Here is a 19,118-nt window from a genome sequence, read left to right as displayed (position 1 = left end):
AACAACATTAACTGTTACTGATATACCCAGAATAACTGACCTTCAGCTGCCTTGATAACAGCATCTTATTTCATTAGCTACATTATTAGCAAATCTAGTTCAACTAAGTGCATTGCATAAAAACTACTTATAAAACTAGCATAAAACTGCTATATCAAATATGCCAAAAAAAGATTGAATTAATGTGCACTCTTTAGAAATAATAAGCATGTAATTTAGCAAATCGCTCTATTTTTAGAGTCTTTTGCAACAGTATGTACTATTTTTGTGCTCAGTATATAATGAGAAAAGTCTCGACATTGCTCGACGTGATGATTGTGGTTGCATAACTCTCATCTGGACCACAGCTACCCCTACATTCCCGTCCTCCCATCTCGACTGCTGGAGGTGTTGAGCTCGCCTACGCCCTTCATCATCGGCGTGCACTCCATGTTCCAGAGTGAGATCCAAGAGCTGGTGAGCCCAAGGCTTTCCAGAAAAATGTTTTCAGTCTGCCTTAAAACATGTGGTCAGATTCTGGAAATGGTGCTCCGTGATTCCTTCAGTAATTTCTGATCAGGTTTTGTTTTCTGTTTACAGCTCGATGTGATCATTGCTGACCTTGACGGAGGAACAATTAAAATACCGGAGTGTATACACCTCTCCCAGCTCCCCGAACCCCTGTTGCACAAAACTCAAAAAGCACTGTCCATGGTATAATTAGGCTCTTATTATTTTCTAATTAGCATGAGAAAATGTTAGCATAACTTAGTAACTTGCAATGTTTGTATTAAATTGTAATAATGTTAAATATAAATTCAGTCATATTAAAACCCATGACATTCATATGCTACTTGAATAAGAAGATATAATTTGTAGATAATTGATAATACCAACATTAGGCTGCTTTTAGTCTTATCCTGGAGTTGGTTTACTTTCTGGCTGTGAAACTAAGTAAATAATTAAATAAAATTAGCATGATAATGTGTATCAGCGATCTCACAGGCTGAAGATTGGACCATATGACTATGGAGCATATCCCTCAACACTAGTCTAAACCATGCATGTTCTGGTTTTCTTAACTGTCTGTAGTTCAGGGGTCTCCAGCCTTCTTTCAGTCAAGAGCTACCTTTTAACAATAAGAGTGACTGAGAGCTACTCATGATAAACAATACTTAAAGCTCTTAAATAATATATCAGTCCAAACTGTTATATGCTGTATAGTTAAAATGTGCTGGAAATGTTCAAAAATTACTGATATACACAATTCAATAATTTCACATTTTATGTTGAAAACCAACAATTAAAATTAGCAGCACTATGCACTTTTTGTCTGCAAGCACATGAAATAAAAAAAACATTAAAAACAGATTTTATCTACTAACATGTGCTACATTCAGTTCAAATAAAGTTTTGACCACATTTTTCTTCATTATTTTTTTTATTTTTATTTTTAGAAAATTATAAATTACATTTTATCTGCTCCATAAATCAGTTTACATAAACATAATATACATTCTATATATATATATAATATGCATTCTAAAAATATAATATGCATTCTAAAAATCTCCACACTTGGCAAGGTAGTCTATTTTCCATTAACCAGTTAAGATTTACAACACAAATATTGTCTGATTTTTCAATTGGTTTGAACAAAAATGGCAGACAGGCTGAATGAAAATGCAACTCTATTGTCCAACAGCAGGTGGCGCTTAAGAAAAAGCAGAAATAGAGCTATTTCCCAGTAACTTCTGTAAACAAAACAGCACTGCGCTTATAAACACTGCTCTATTAGACATTACACAGTGGAAAATGAAAAGTGAAAAAAAAAAAATAGTAAGTGAAATCTCAGCTTACTTTCAGTATTTCACAACACATACAAAAAAAAAAAGATTTGTCATGTACCCAAGTAACCCAAATTTACAGTCAAATGGTGCTAAAAGTGACTAATTACATTGTTTTTATTAATTTGGTTTGGTTGGTTATGCTCATGAGGATTTTTATTTTTTATTTTTTTTGAGATATGTGTTTTTCTTCTGACAGCAATGATTTTAAGATAAGATGTGACTCAAGCCAGATCATACTATACATACTTGAGACTGAGCTCTTTTGATTTGGGCCAATAAACAACCACTAAAGCCCAGGTAGCAAAGCCCTCACAACCCCTTAATACCAAGATTGACATGTTTGCTAAGAATTCACCATTCTATTTTATTAAAAATTACTAGCTATTTCCATTTGCTTCCACTAATGTTGCAGAAAAATGTAATACTTCACCTTTAAATCATCCAATTTCATAAACTTTCTTCTTCAGTAGCTAATCTGTTCTTTCAACATATACATAACCTCTTGTGGTATATATATATACATGGGATTGAAAGATGATTCTGACTGGAGACATTTCATAAGCTATATTTGCACCATTTGTCTTGTTCCCTCAGATAGCAGAATATTTCCTCACTGTAAAAACCTTCTTTGTCTGCAGGTTTTGGACCCAGATCTGGAAGGAGCAGATAATGCCTTCCCACCCCCTCGTTCTGCTCCATCCAACCTCAAACTGCTGGTAAGAGCCTCGATTGTCTATTTTTGCTTTTACAATCTGTAATGAAATTTGTGAAATGTGTGGCTGGCATTCATGTGGCCAGTATGGGAGTCTTTTATTGGGTCTTCAGGGGGCTGCAATATCTATTCATTAAAAGAGTTTGAACTCCCATCACGTACACAGTTTATTTTGAGGCGAGAAAATGTTCACTCTGACTCATTCCATCCTCGTACGTTTATCTGGAATGTCTCTCAGTCGCTTCTATTCTGGCTTTCTTGTTTTTGACAGGATAAGGAGGTGAGGGCGGTCTTCCTGCGCTTGTTTGCACAACTCTTCCAGGGCTACAGGTCCTGTCTGCAGCTCATTCGCATCCATTCCGAACCTGTGATTCACTTTCACAAGGTGAGAGCAGAGCGCTGATCTGCAACTTTATGATGTTAAACCTCTTTGCTGAGTAATTAAGCCCACCAGCCCACAAGTGATTAAAGGCAATTACTGTCATTGTGCCAGATCAGTCCAGTAAACTGGCAAAACACTTCTCAAGTGCTTGCATAATGTTTCAAGAAGGACCTTCATACTAATTATGTCCAGGGTTTTCAGCGAGGGGTCCGAAACAGTTCAGCATAGGTTTGTGGACAGATAAACAGATAATGTGTTTTCACAAGTGTTTCCTTTATTTTACTCACTCATGTTGTTTCAAGGTTTCTATGAATTGATTCTGTGGAACACAAAAGGAGAAAAGCATTAGTCTCTCAGTGAATAGGAACCAAGTGCTTTCAGGCATATAAGGATGGAAAAAAACACTATGAATATGTATCACAAACATAAACCATACCATTTATAAGCTATATTTCTTATCTGATGAAGTTGAATGCTATACCCAAAATGTAAAGCAAGACATTAAATGAAAATCCGTTGTACTGGTCAATTTTGAGATTTTGGATTATTTTGCTTCAGTAACTGTGGAAAGAAAACACACATTTAAGTTTTTATTTTATGACACACTATCTATTTGCATCTGTAGATTTGATTTATCGTACATACATTTAAAGATATGTATAAACCTTTAACAATTTTTTATTTTTAAACCTGGCTTTATATTCATTGTTCAGATTTATTTTCTGGAAAGTATGCAAATTAATATATAATAAGAATAAATATTGAATTTGATAATGCCTCATATGCATATTATTACATAAAATAATACAAAAAAATACAAAAAAAATTGTCTTAATGTATTGTGATTAATCGACCGTGGAAGTATGTTATTATTATTATTATTATTATTATTATTATTATTATTATTATTATTATTATTATTATTATTATTATTATTATTACAAAAATTTTTTTTTTTTTTTTTTATCCTATTCACATGTAGTGTTTTGATTGATTTAACAGTCTTGACCAGTTTGGAGAACCTTATATAGTGATCTACTAAAATATCAATACAATGATTTGTTTATGAACATCCGAAAACCATTCAAAGTTTAGGTTCCTCAGTGTTTTAGCATCATGTTGGCAAAGTTTGGTGTAAATCATATGACAGCACTTGGAGGAGTATATAGAAGAATAATTTGAAAGTTTGAATAGGGCTGTGAATCTTTGGGAAGGCAGCGATTCGATTCATGATTCATAGGTTTTCGATTTGATTCAAGAACGATTTTTGCAAATTTAGAACGATTCAATCATTTTATGTATGTAGCCTATGTATTATCATAATTATTATAATTTTTTTAGTTTTTTGTTTTTTTACAAGGAATTCTCTTCTTTTTTTATTACCTTTAATTAGATGTAAGAAATCAAATACACTGCTGGACAGTAATCAATCATTTGTAATCGATATTGTTTTTCCTAATGGCAATTTTATGATTGTTTTATATACTAGGCTACAATTAATTAGCGATTATTAAAATTTTCTGCACAGAATAAGGTAGAAATATAATTTATAGTTTCTGTACTGTAATAAATGATACGTCAGTTAGCACCACATCATTCATACATTTTATTTATTGTGTTTTTTTTTCTTCATTCTGCTTTTATTCAGTTTAGCTAAAGAAAAAGCCTGGCACGTCTAAGAGTTCTTTCAGTGTGAACTTCTTTATCTCATTTTTTACAAAATAAATTTTTTTAGTAGACTAGCTATTTAACTTTTCCTGTCCATCAGAGAATTATTCTTAGAGAAAACGCACCCGTTGTCTGTTTGCTAAAGCTACAAACGCTACTTTCATGCATCTGATTATCAGACAAACCTCACGCTCTTATTTCAAGGTCGTCATCAATGCTGTTTTTATTTTAACAGTTTCCTTCATACATTCGGTTCATCAGCATTGTTTAAACACATTTATCATTCAGTAGATCTGTGAGTATGATTTAGACACTTAAATTTCTGCTCCGTCCATGCAATAAATACAGCTTTTGACTGCTCCGGTAACGCCGTCGGTAAGAAGCAGAGAGCCATTGACCAACTACAGAAAAGTATAACTACTTCAAGTTAGGATTACTGGCCACGAGTCCTATAGATCGTCAACTGCGTCAGAGACGAACGGAGCGCGAGCGCAATCCTGTGACAGTCTCAGGTGGTAAAGAGTGGAGCGCGTGAAGGACAGATTAGAAGCACGATTCACTCTTCAAGGTCTCCATTAATTTGTGCGTATAGTAATTTAATGTGTATATATTTAGAAAGAATTGAATCGCTATAGAAATCGTGATTCATTCGATTCTTATCGTTTTGAATCGATTACTGTCCGAGATCGGCGATTCACGATTAAAAAATCATGTTTTAAGATCAATGCATATGAATCGTCAGGGTTTGTAATCAATGCATCGAGAAAACGAGTGAATCGTTACACCCCTAAGTTTGAAGCATTGTCTTGGCATTGCCAACGCTCCATTTAAGATCTCAAGAATCCCTTCGTAGTTTTACATCGGCTAAGCTTTGATAATATTCAGATGAAATATGTAGCAAATAAGAGCGCGTTTTCGTAGAGTTTTTAAAATGACACACTTCCTCCTGCCAATTGATGGCACTATAACTTCATGATCAGCCTCATACAACGAACAAACTGCTGAAGTTTCATCAAAATCAGTCAGTGTATGCCGAAGTTATAAGAAAGCTCCAGTTTGTTATATTTCACCATAAAAGTATCAAAAATCCCTTCATATTTTGCATTTTTAGTGTCTTGAGATCATGTCGACAGCTTTTCAAACAATTCACAATACCTGACTTGCTGTTGGGTGGAAAACTGACTGTCAGCACTGAAGTCGTTCGGGCTGATAAGATCTATATGTGTATGAATTTTGGTCACTGTCGGTGTGCTACAGAGCTGGTTGAAAATGGCCTTATAAAAGAGCCGATGACTACCCCATGTGACTTCCTGCTGATCTCCTGATGGCTGCAGATTTCGACATATGCCGATTTTCAGGAACTTCAGCCCCAAATAGTCAAAAAATAAATAATCTGCAAAGTCCTTAGAAAAACAATAGGGCCCGAATAACAAACCTGATGTGTATTGTTTGTACATTTCGTGGAATTCTAGTTATGTAATTATATACATTGCCATCTTACTCTGAGTGATTTGAACCTGGCATCGTAATTATGACTACCAGACTTGTAAATATGACGTGTTTAGTAGTCGGAAACAAACAACTCTGACTGGTTTGAAACACAGCATTGTTTGTCTTATCTTAACTCAAGGCAGCTTGCACTTGTACAAACACCTGCCTTTTCATAAACACAGTGGGTTTGGGTCAGAGCCAGAGAATGAAAGAATAATTTCAATGAACTCGCTAGATAAGCACTGAGCTTTGCCTCGTCCACGCTTCGCTTTGAAGTGCCTGGGTGCAAACGTAAGCGCACATGCCGATGGTATTGCGGTTAGTTTGTTTAAAACACTTTAGTCCGTCGGATTGTCCTTGCAATGAGCCATATGAAAAGCATCAAACTTGTATTCGCAAGTGTTATTTCACCCCCCAACCTGTTTTTGTTTTGTGTCGGCCGATGTCTTTGTGGCAATGTCTCAATACGACCCTAATAAAGCACCCCACCTGGCTCAGATTATGGTACAAGAATGCTTCACATCTCGAAACTGAGCAACTTCTCCTGCCAAATGTTCTTCAGTTTACTGGCTGATGCTGCAGGGGATCAGTTTAAAATATACATATGCCCATCTCATTTGATGTAGCTGGGGATACAGATAACAGACGTCTGACTTTGTTTCTTCTGGAAGTTGTTTTGTTAAGAAAAATCTCTGCAACTTTTAAATTAAACTTGGCTGCTGAGTTTGAAGTGGAAGTTTAGCAGATGCCATGATTTCTGTTTGATCGTTGACCTTCTTTTCCCTGATAGGCTGCCTTCCTGGGCCAGCGGGGCCTGATAGAAAATGACTTCCTGACCAAGGTGTTGGATGGCATGGCCTTCGCAGGATTCGTGTCTGAACGGGGACCTCCATACAGAGCCTGCGATCTGTTCGATGAGGTGCAGTACGTCTTTATCAGAGCCAACTATGTAACAGAGGTGTAGAATTAATAGATTATTAATGGGCCCTTAGGAAACATGATAATGGTGCCTTTTAAGTTAAATATAGTCATTTACAGTGAAAAAGGCAATCCCAGAATACAATGCAAGAAAAATCTGTCCAAGATGGTGGTGGAAGCAGAAAAAAAAAAAAAATCAAAACTGAAAAATAATTCCAAACCTACAAGCATCCAATACAATATTTGGCCCCTTAAATTGATTTACATATTAAATTGAAATTTTACCTTTATGAGGGCAACTTTTCTAATACAATTAAATGTATGATGTAGGGCCGAGACTCGATTAAAAAAATGAATCTAATTAATTAGAAGCTTTGTAATTAATTAATCGAAATTAATCGCATTTTAATCGCATATAAATATTTGACCTGAGAACAGTGAGAAGTAATTTTTTTCACATGGATTTATAGTATACCATTGAATAATGACTGAATACATAAGCTTAAGCAACAAAATATTGTTTATTTTTGTTCAACCAAGTCTAGCAGACCAGTGCAATTTTTGCCATTAAGTGTAGCAATAGCATATTTAGAAACAATTTAGAAATAGTACATTTCAGAAATTCAGGAAGCTTATAGGTGCTGGAACCTTCTGTAAAGTGTTTTTTTAAGTAAAACACAATACTGTCAATTACATTCAGAACATTGGAAACCCTGACTATTAGAAAACATCTCTCTGTTGCTTCAGAGGCCATAACATACTAAGTCCAACTCTCAATAACCTTGGCCAAAACAATAAAGAGTTCAACATAAACCATACCTGTCAAGTTTTGGATTTGAAAATAAGGGAAATTTTCCAGCGCCCATTGCAAGCAGTCCCACCACCCCAACAAAGCTCCAGTATCCCTTACATTTTAAGACAGGTGTTATAGCCCAAATTAAAACACAAAAGGGTATATATGAAGAGCATTTATTTAAAGGCTTATTTGCATATTTTCTGTTAATTTAACATTGATGTCTTTACATTTACATTTTATTTTAATTCCACACATTCTTTTCATTTCATATTGCTTTTCTTTAACAGTTTTTCTTTTTATTTCACATAACTTTTCTGAGTTGTTGTACCAATTTGTTGCAGACTTTGCATTCTTTAAAAAAAGTAATTTCGCTGTCCCATTTATCACGGTATTTACACATGGGTTTTGGTTTTTTGGCAGGTGTGCCTTCACTCTCTATTGTAGCATCCATCATCCGTCTCTGTTTTTTCTTTTGTTGTTGTTGTTTTTCCCACGTTATAACTCATGTCATCTGACCTCACACACCCCTCGCGACAGGCTACTACAGGTGGGAGTAATCGCGAGACTAGTGACAGAGCTCAGATTGGGAATGTTTTTATTATTATTATTTTATTAATAACGCAGGTAAAAAAAAAAAAAAAAAAATACGGGAGATTTACGGGAAAATACTAATACGGGAGGACGGCGGGAAAGAAGGGTAAAATACGTGACTTTCCCGGCCAAAACGGGATACTTGACAGGTATGACATAAACTGTTGCACCAACAAAATAATACATAGTTCAACATAAAGTGTAAAGTCCACGCTAGCTGCTATATGTTTTGCGTTGAGGTGATACTTGAGGTTCGATCATGTGCTGCGGTGATATGCGAACGCTAGTTGGTGCTTCAGTATAATCGGTCTGCCAAAACTCATCCAGTGAGAAACGTTCCGCAGTGCAAAAATAAGTTATTAAAAATGCGAGAAATTTTTTTCTGTAACTAATTAATCTTAATTAATGCGTTATTTTTTGTGTAATTAATTAATCTCAATTAACGCGTTAAAGTCCCGGCCCTAGTATGATGTTATACATTTATGTCCCAGCATTTTAGCTTATCATCCTTCCAAAAAGATGTTCACATACAAGCAAAACCCTTATAAAAAAAAAAAAAAAAAAGAAATAGAATGGTACTTAAGATACTTACTTTTTAAAGATATAGTATACCTTAAAAAAATATACAAATGTGCAAAAGGAATGTAATGTAATGCATTTAAATGAAAATGCATAATAGTTTACATTTATATGAAATTAGTTGAACTAAGAGTATTTTTGTCCCACTAATGTGCAGTTATTGCTGTAGTTTCACTTGAAAAGATTGATCATGGTATGAATTCACCAGATTGCCAACCCCTAGGTGGAAAAGAGCAAAACAGGCAATATTGCAAATAAAATCTACTTCACTGAATAGTGCATGAGTAAGCAAAGTGGGATGCACCAAAAATCCTTAGAGATTCATGTGTCCTCTAATATGATTCATTTCCTCCTCTGATATGATTCATTTCAGTTAGGATGCTGCCTATGCAGGCAGTAGACAGCAAGCAAACTTGAAACAGAACCTATTTTCAACGGATGCATTTGTGTCTTCAGAATACTTTTGAAAATAAGGATGAATTGTACCAAAAAATTCAGATGGAATCCAAATGAAATGTGTGAATGTTTCATCATGTACTGTATGGCACGATTCAGTAAACAACTGTAATAAGATCGAATCATTGTTAGAGCAAATATTTACTCTCCTACTCCTAACATCATTCCACAAGAGGAAGAGAGTACATGCGTGACTCAGTGTAGCTGAGTGAAACTTCAGCTATTGTTCTGGGTAGTGTTGAATCAATTACAGGTGGAAAAACTGATTTCTTGTGCACGTTGTAACCACAGATTCATGGGTCCCTGCATTAAACTGCTCTGTTTTTCTGTCCTGTAGCTGGTGGCCTTAGATGTAGACTGCTTAAAGGAGGAAGAAGAGAACCTGGTCAAGTCCCAGAAGCGCTTGAGAGAGCTGTCCGAGCAGCTTTACAAAAATGTAAGCGCATGACGCCATCTCTAATGTCAGTTCCTTCAGGTTCTTGAAATCCATTGGCTGCTGCTTGATGCATGTATTTTCTGTCCTTCTGGTTGACCTTCAGTTTTTGCCAAGACTTCTCTCTTGTCATATTTAATGGATTTTATTGAGAGCCAAGGCTTATTTAAACCTGGCCTCTGCCATTTTCCTCATTAAAAAGTTTTACACTTAAAGACTGAATTGTACTTTTGAGGAATATTTTGTGAATGATGTACACCCACGTGAGAGCGGGTCACCTTTTTGGAGCGACCGTGTTGAGATCACATGATCTGTCAAATACTGCTCAGTTTATCCTGGCTGTTGGAAATTTTCACTCACAGTATACAACAGCAGGAATGACTGTGAAAAGCACATTTTCACAGTGGAGGTTGTAGTACTCACAGAGTTATGCTCCTGATGAGTGATGGTGGACTTTTTCCAGTCTTTGCAAACTCCAGAAAGCATCTCTTAATGCTGAATTTAGACAGTTGTTTTGTCGTGTGTTCTGTAGGAGAGTCCGAACCCCCACATGGCCTTCCAGAAAGTGCTCCGGCCCACTGAGGGCTCACATCTGCGGGTGCATGTGGTGCCCTTTCCCTTGTTGGAGGAGGAGAGGGTGGAGGAGTTGATACATGAGGGCCTGACCAAGCAACACCCCACCCCTATCAGTCCCCACCCAGAGAGGAAGTGTGTGGTGCCCGCTGGACCCCCTGTGGGTGAGTGAAAATAATATTATTACATAACTTTATAGACTATGATATATATACTGCTGGTATATATACACATATTACTCTGATGTTACACAGCAGCGGCCAGTAAGTTAGGCTTTACATATAAAGTCTGGTTAGTGTTCAGGATGTTACACTTTATATTAAGCGGACAGTTCCTGAAGAGTTAACTTGTAAGTTGCTATTACAGTCGTGCACCAACTCCAACTCGAGATCCATCTCCTACCAATTTACATATCCCTAAACCTATTTCCGCGATACCAGTATGACATAATTAAATAATTGTACACCATTTTAAATCGAGTTTTAATATTTTATTAGCTAAACAAACGCAAAGCTTCCACCAAGAAAAAAAAAATAGTTCAAGCAAGAGTACAGCGCAGACTGCTGTTACCTGGATGAGCCTGTGTTATTAGCTTTTACAGGTCGTTATCCAGGGATAACATACCTCAGAATATCATGACTGACTAATCAGAATCAAGTATTCCACAGAGCCGTGTAATAATACCAAATAAAGATAAAGATTTTGGAAAATTAACTTATTGACAGGGTAACATTGGTTAAGTTTAATTTTGGTTAATGCTGTAAACCTCTGTCAAGGTTTATTCTACATTAATGATCAGCGACTCGTATTATAGAGCGGCCTTGTATTGTTTTTTTATTTTTTTAAAGGAGTTTGTTTAATTACTTATTCACTTACTTACAAAATTGTGAGTAAAAATTTAATGGGAAAATTTACAAATCTCATAAACTTATATTTTATTCACAATAGAACATAGATAACACATCAAATGTTATCTAGGTGGCTCATTTTGGATTTCATGAGAGCTACACATTCCAAAGAGTTGGGATAGGAAGCAATAAGAGGCCGAAAAAAGTTAAATGTACATATAAGAAACAACTGGAGGACCAATTTACTAATTATTAGGTTAATTGGAAACATGATTGGGTTTAAAAATAACACAATCCACCGTGCCATTCGCCGTTGATGGCTAAAATTCTATAGGTCAGAAAAGAAGCCATATCTAAACATGATCCAGAAGCGCAAGTTGTTATCAGCACTCAGTTCAGAAGCCTGCATCTCTGATGGTATGGGGTTGCATGAGTGCGTGTAGCATGGGCAGCTTACACATCTGGAAAGGCACCATCAATGCTGAAAGGTATATCCAAGTTCTAGAACAACATATGCTCCCATCCAGACGTCGTCTCTTTCAGGGAAACCTTGCATTTTCCAACATTACAATACCAGACCACATACTGCATCTATAACAACATCATGGCTGCGTAGAAGAAGGTTCCGGGTACTGAAATGACCAGCCTGCAGTACAGATCTTTCACTCATAGAAAACATTTGGTGCATCATAAAGAGGAAGATGTGACAAAGAAAACCTAAGTCAGCTGAGCAGCTAGAAGCCTGTATTAGGCAAGAATGGGACAACATTCATATTCTTAAACTTGATCAACTTGTCTCCTCAGTCCCCAGACGTTTGCAGACTGTTATAAAAGAAGAGGGGATGCCACACAGTGATAAACATGGCCTCGTCTCAACTTTTTTGAGATGTGTTGATGCCATGAAATTTAAAATCATATTCCCTTAAAATTATAAATTTTCTCAGTTGAAACATTTGATATGTCATCTATGTTGTATTCTGAATAAAATATAGAAATTTGAAACTTCCACATCATTGCATTTTGTTTTTATTCACAATGTGTACAGTGTCCCAACTTTTTTGGAATTGGGTTTGTACATTGATGTTTTTATTTTTGTTATAATAGCAATAAGCCACTTGAGATGGTGTGTAACAATTATTTTTGTCGCAGTTAAGGGGTTTACAGTATAAACACTCCTTTTTGTGTTGCGTGTAATGCTACCGCTTAACTATGGTTTAGTCAATGTAATGCATTATTAATGTTTATTTTCTTTATGCAGTGTCTATCATGGACAAGCCCAGCTCGGTTTTTAACAGCGCTCGTAGACTGGAGGTGGTCCGGACGTGCATCGGTTTCATCTTCGACAACAAGTCTCTGGAGACAGAGAAGGTGATGCAATAATTTCTGTGATGACAGAAGGATTAAACCCACACATTCACTTGCACATCTGGAAAAAGAGAGCATGCAGATTAGCATGCGTTAGTGATGGCATTCACAGCACGATAAGCAAAGCTCTACAGCTGCAAGTCGTACAAACGTAGGAGGAAAGGGGTGAACAAACAGTCACGCATATTCTTCTAATTTCCCTGCCCTTATCACTAATACCAATATTATTCTAACATTAACCATGTCTGGTGTTTGTCTAAAGCATCTTAACATTTTTAAGGCTAAATAACTTTGTGCAAATTACCTGTGGCAAAGGAAATCTACTCACTGAGGATGTTTGGAGCCTGCCATCGCATGCGTGTGTTTGGATTTGAATGGTAGCCAGCTACCTGCATACATTTGAGTTTAAATTGTAGGTTATACAATGCAAGCTTGCATCCCTTTACAGTTGTAAATATGTTGTGCTTGTAGCTTAATGGTTTCTCTGAGCCAGTAAAGACATCACCTCCACACAACCTCTACTCCATCGGCCCGAGTAAACCTGAGCGGAGAGTGCTGTCTCCGTCTAGACGTAAAATCTCAACAACAACAACCGTTCTGGAATTTTAACTATGGGTCAGAGGTCAACTGGCTGGATTTAGCTGGAGCGATTGTGCTCTTTGCATGCATGTATACAAGCCCAGACTGGTTTAGGTGGATGTGAGCGCTTAAAAAGCATATGTTTTAGTAATGTCTTGACGCTGCTGTTTCTTTCAGGCACTCCCTGCGGCTCTTCGGGCCCTGAAAGGCAAAGCAGCACGCCAGTGCCTGACCGAAGAGCTCAGCCACCATGTGCAGCAGAACCGTGCTATCCTGGACCACCAGCAGTTTGATCATATCATTCGCATGATGAACTGCGCTCTACAGGTGGGCATCGATATTACCAGAATTTATTACCAAAGCGACCTAAAAGCAAAAGCACCAGAGCAGTTAGTCAAGTAATATAATAACTCCTGTCAGTGTTCCAGATTACAAAATACAGGAATGCTGCAACACTAAAAATTATTTAGTGTTTTTTTTTTTTTCAGGCAAGTGTTTTCTTCAGTGTTTGCTAATGCATTTATATATATATATAGATATAGATATAGATATAGATATAGATATATACAGTTGCAATCAAAATTATTCAACCTAACCATTTCTGACTTGCAAGACTTTTTGCTCCGGAGAACAGCATTTAATGAAATCGATTCAACAAAGGCATCAGTAAAGTATTAGAGAAAGCTTGTTAATACACTTTTGAGTGATTCTGAGAATGGAACATTGATGAATTATGATAAAATTCAAATTGGCTCTAAACATTCATGTTCAAAATTAATCAACCCCCTTTGTGCAGAATCTTTTTTTCTCTAAAATCACCAATAAATGCTGTCTGTAAGTGCTTAGAAGCTTCTGTCGCCTCTCTACTACACTCTTGGCCCATTCCTCACCTGAAAAAGCTTCCAGATCACTGATAATCTTTGGTTTTCACATTGCCACTGCTTTCTTCAAATTCAACCAGATATTTTCAATGAGAATTAAGCCTGGAGAATGAACAGGTCAATCAAGTACATTCTATACCGATCCCTGAACCAAGTTGAAGTAGATTTGGATTTGTACTTTGGGATGACTGTCCTGCAGGAAAGTCCATTGATCATCAGCTTCAGTTTTTGCACCAAAGGCATCACAATTCTTATCAAAATGGCATGATACTTCAGAGAATCCATGATGTCCTTCATACAGCCATGATTTCCACTTCCTTCTACAGTAAGGAAACCCCATAACAGGACTGATCTACATCCAAGTTTGAGGATGGAGATGGTGTTCTTCTGCTTATGAGCTTTGCCTTTTTTGCAGCAGACATACCGCTGATCCATGGGTCCAAAAAGTTCCAGTTTGGTCACATCACTCCATATAACATTCCTCCAGAGCTCCACAAGTCATACAAATGTATTTTATCAAGTTCAAGTTGGCCTTTTGTTCTTCTTGATCAAGAGTGGTATTCATTGAGATGTTTAACATGAAGGCCATACTTGTCTAGTGTTCTTCTTACACACTGCATTGAAATGGTTTTCCTCCTTTCATCGGGTCATCTTGCAAGTCTCTGGCTATACATTGCAGGTTTTTCTCATTTTCTGCTTTTTCTTCAACACCCTCAAAGGGTTTCTGGTAAAACACACTTTAAGCTAAGGAATAAGACTGAGCTGTGTCTCTAGGAACTTTCAATGTCTTAGAAATCTTCATATAGCCTTAGCCTTTCTAAAGTAATACAATATTTATTCTCTTTAGCTTTTGTGAGATCTCTGTTGATATATTTGCTATTTAATTCAACACATGCATGGGCTAACAGTATGTGTAACGGGTCAAGCTAATTTAATTTTTAATAGAGTTTCTAAAAGCTTAATTGTGTTTTGAGACTGTTTTATTCCTCACCATGCAAATAAGTGATTTTAAAACAGCAATGTTGAATAATTGTGGCATAGCAGTATTATTAAAAAATCTTATAACTCAAAACTATTACATTATATATTGACAATATCACTTTTAATATGCCAGTGAACTGTTATAGATGCAATTTTTATTTTATCCTGGATTTTCAGAAAAGCTTGTATTTGTAAAGTACTGCAGTCTCTGGGGGTTGAGCAATTTTGAGTGCAACTGTATATATATATGATGTATTGTATATTTGCAAAATACTGCTTATTTTCAAACTGTAGTATTTAGAAGAAAATACCATATCATCATTAATCAATGCACAATTTTAATGTTAATTACATAAAAATACTAATTACACTTTAATATTAAATTCATTAATTTAATTTTAGTTTTAACATATCATGCACTGTATCGTTATTGTACAGGTTAGCAGGGGATGTAGAATGTTATTTCTCTGTGTCGTGGACAGAGTCTCTTAAATGTATATTAAGGGAAAACCATAATTTTCCATGTAGAAGAAATCTGCTTCCCTTTGTTCTCCTTTTAAAATCCTGCCGATGGGGCGTCCTGATAGGATCTGTGACGTAGAGTGGGTTGTTAATTAAATGCAAAGCCTGGAGTCTTTTTAGAAAGGTAAGAGCAGATTTAGTGTTAAGCAAACATCTCTGACAAAGCAAACAGAAATGAACCTTTTAGTTTCAAAGTTCCAGATTTTTCCAGCCAGCACTGAGCCTGCATTCTGCCAGCATGACTTATTGCACTACTGATTTATTACACTATATGATATAATACTGTTTTCCTTCAGTAAAGTATTATTCTTTTGTGACAGTTTGGTACAGCTTACTGATCTATAAGTCTGGTGCTTTCTGTAAGAGGGACGTTTGATGTGTGTTAAGTTGTTTAGGTTTTGTGTAACTGTGTCAGTTTTGTCATACCACTTCATGACTTATTCTGTGTTATTCCATCACATTCCTTTATAAACAGTCATATTGCCATTAATCTGGAGTAGGGTCCCACTGGTAGTTCTTTGTGTTTTACTACTTCACATTGGTGTGGTGGGGGTTGGGGGGGGGGGGGGGGTTAATCATGCTGTGCAGTTTAAACAGCTAGCAACTTTTATAGAGTCACTGGACATTCTGAACATACTTTTGTCAAAATAATACAGACCAGCTTGGGCCGTGGATGTCAACATCTGCAGCCGATAAGGGTTTTCAGACCAAAACAATTTGAAAGCAAAATTTAACCAAAATTCTACATTTAAATGCATTGAAATGGTTTGTATAGCTGTGTCATCTGATCGCTAAGCTGTATGCAGGTCTGTAATGTATTGTTTTCCATTGGGATATGAGAGACATATGTGGAGCAGCTTTCAAAATATGAAATGCACATGCTATCAGTTATCAGAGTCTGTTAATCAAGATGAGAGACAGAAACAAGCCCAAGCGAGAGTGATTTCATGTAGATCTCCAGAGACGGTGTCAAGGACAGGTTTTTTTTTTTGACACAGAAAGGCAACAAAATGACATGGAACAGGGCTGAAGATGACAAGCTATATGAAGAGCAGATGGAGAATCCACTTTTCTGAAAGTCATTGGTTTTTGCTTTAAACCTAACAGAAAATTAAAAATGAGCACTGACCTAAATATACCAATAACAACAAATGCAGTTTTTAAAATACAGTTATATATATATATAACTGTATTTTAAAAACTGCATTTGTTGTTATTGGTATATTTAGGTCAGTGCTCATTTTTAATTTTCTGTTAGGTATATATATATATATATATATAAAATTTGTTTTTTATTTATTTATTTTTTGTTGTAGGCCATTGTCATTTTTGTGTATCAAGTTACAGTATATATATATAACTTGTTTTCTTTCAGCACAGGTTAACATGTTTTAGTATTAGTTTTTTTATCATAGGCCTCATTGATCTGAGCTTATGCACCTCAGCTTTGGGGTAAAAATTGCTAGAATTGTCCAAAATATAATACTTAATATAATGTCACTCAAAAAATAAGGTGCACATGTTCAGATCATTGAGGCCTATGACCAATGGGTTACAAAAACTAATACAAAACCTGTGCTGATTGAAAAAAAAAAACAAGTTTTCATGAAGATCAGAGACAAGTTTTAGAGATAATATAGCAAGTTGAATTTTTTAAAAGGCCAGTCTTGTTTGATTGGGAACATCAAATTAGGTTAAAGATTCTCAGGGCTGCACAAGGTCTGAAAGGATAGCAGAGACCACAAGCATGGCTATCACTGCACAGAGGAGCAACACTATGGGAATCACTTTAAGAATGATTTTTTCCCAAGCTAAGTAAAACAACAGCCATTGGAAATCCATCCTGTTTTAAAGAGCTTGAGTATTTAAAGCAGCAGTGACATAACTGTGGCGTGCACTTATAATAAAGAGAATGTTATCATCCATTGGTGTGGACACTAATATACTTATCACAGTTATAGTTTTTGGTGTTAACCTTTACAACATGACATGACTTGGCTTGAAGGAGTATTCTCCTCCTCATTGGATGTAATAGAGAACATCATATCAGAATGACAGTGTTACTACCGTACCTGTCAGAAACTTTTGTATGTTTTATGTAAGACATAAATCTTCCACCTCAGATGTGGCTGCGGAGAAGCCAGTGGAAAAATTCATTCTCCTTGAAGCATTTGGTATTTGAGATTTGTCGGGGAGAATTCACATAAATTTTAGGTTCCTGATAGGTATGCACAGTTTTCGAAGAACAAAATTCCAATTACAGAGCAAATAATGTGAGTTTATAGCCGAAATATTTTATAATCTTTCTTGTAAGTTCATGGAAAACATTGCAAGAATTTGTTAATCATTTTCATGTGGTAATTCAGCACTGCTGTATTGTGCAAAGGCAACAAGCGTTATAAAAGCTCTTCACATTTTCAGGATAGTTTGTCAATGACTTGATCTCATGTGTGGCGCCGAGGTCAATGGATTTGTCTCAGATGAACTGTAAGACAAACAAAAATAGCAGATTGCCTGGACACCCTAATTGCTTTCATATTATTTTGTGGGTGCTCTCATCGCCTTCAGTGAAGAGCTACAAGAGACAGCAGAGACGCCAGTGATTATTCCAGTAATGTTTTTTGTTTTTACATCTGCACTATAAATAGCTGGAGGTACAGTTGCAAAGACACACAGATGTTTTTAACATAAATCTGGTCTTGTTTTTGATTTCTTTTTTTCTGACACATTACATCATTGTTTTTTTTTTCATGAAGTGGCTGTGTTTGATTTTTATGTGATGCAACAACTAGAAAGTTCCCTTTATGAACTCAATGTTCTACACTGCAAAGTATAGTCAGCAATAATAAAGCTGTCTAGTCTTGCACCACATTACGCAACCTAGTTTAATCTAGTTGTGTTGTGCATGTTACTTTCTTACCGCGAAGATACGGTGTAAAATTAATATTTAATTACATTTAATCAGAGCTATTATTGTACCTGGCCTTGTGACAAGGGGGTTTCACCAAGGTCCTCCTTTCTTACAATTTCTATAAAACTGTGAGTTGTAAGGGGTTAAGGAAAAGTTTACAGAAAAAGTGTAAAAAATGTTCAAATAAATAATAAAAATATGATTAAAATAACAATTTAGTAGATGCAAATTAGATTAAAAGATGAAATCTTAAAAGATGTATATGAGTAAATATCATCCAGTTCAATACTATAATAAGTAAAAATTATGTAACTTAATATTAATATTAGTTAACATAAAATTTTCTAAATATTTTCCCAATTAAATTTTAGACATATTTATATCAACTTTTCACAGTATTAATTAAGAGTGTATATATTTAACTATATTGATGCTAGACTGCCCTGGATTTCTGTGGTAAATTAAGCAAAAATAAAAATCATTAAATTGCGTTTGCTTTTGAAAGAAGGATAGCATCAGAATTTACAGATATTTATTTGGAAAATTAATCCGATTGATTCACAAAAGGTATTAATAAAGAAAGTCTATTTTTAATTAATCATG

At 35.7% G+C, this 19,118-nt stretch overlaps 1 protein-coding gene across 4 annotated transcripts in view; it reads left to right on the top strand.

Moving 5' to 3' along the window:
* The window catches only part of LOC128016500 (myotubularin-related protein 13), a 131,186-nt gene that overhangs the window by 64,637 nt on the left and 47,431 nt on the right, over positions 1-19,118 (top strand). For all 4 annotated transcript variants that reach the window (XM_052601033.1, XM_052601035.1, XM_052601034.1 and 1 more), the window contains exons 8-16: positions 348-456; positions 580-693; positions 2,468-2,545; positions 2,813-2,926; positions 6,873-7,001; positions 9,760-9,858; positions 10,388-10,592; positions 12,535-12,644; positions 13,398-13,547. In XM_052601033.1, the coding sequence (XP_052456993.1) occupies positions 348-456; positions 580-693; positions 2,468-2,545; positions 2,813-2,926; positions 6,873-7,001; positions 9,760-9,858; positions 10,388-10,592; positions 12,535-12,644; positions 13,398-13,547 (1,108 nt within the window). The remainder of the gene's footprint in view (positions 1-347; positions 457-579; positions 694-2,467; positions 2,546-2,812; positions 2,927-6,872; positions 7,002-9,759; positions 9,859-10,387; positions 10,593-12,534; positions 12,645-13,397; positions 13,548-19,118) is intronic.

Source organism: Carassius gibelio, chromosome A7, assembly GCF_023724105.1.
Source record: "Carassius gibelio isolate Cgi1373 ecotype wild population from Czech Republic chromosome A7, carGib1.2-hapl.c, whole genome shotgun sequence".
Taxonomy (NCBI): Eukaryota; Metazoa; Chordata; class Actinopteri; order Cypriniformes; family Cyprinidae; genus Carassius; species Carassius gibelio.
The sequence above is the reverse complement of the archived record's forward strand: the minus strand, read 5'-3'. Positions and strand labels throughout refer to the sequence as shown.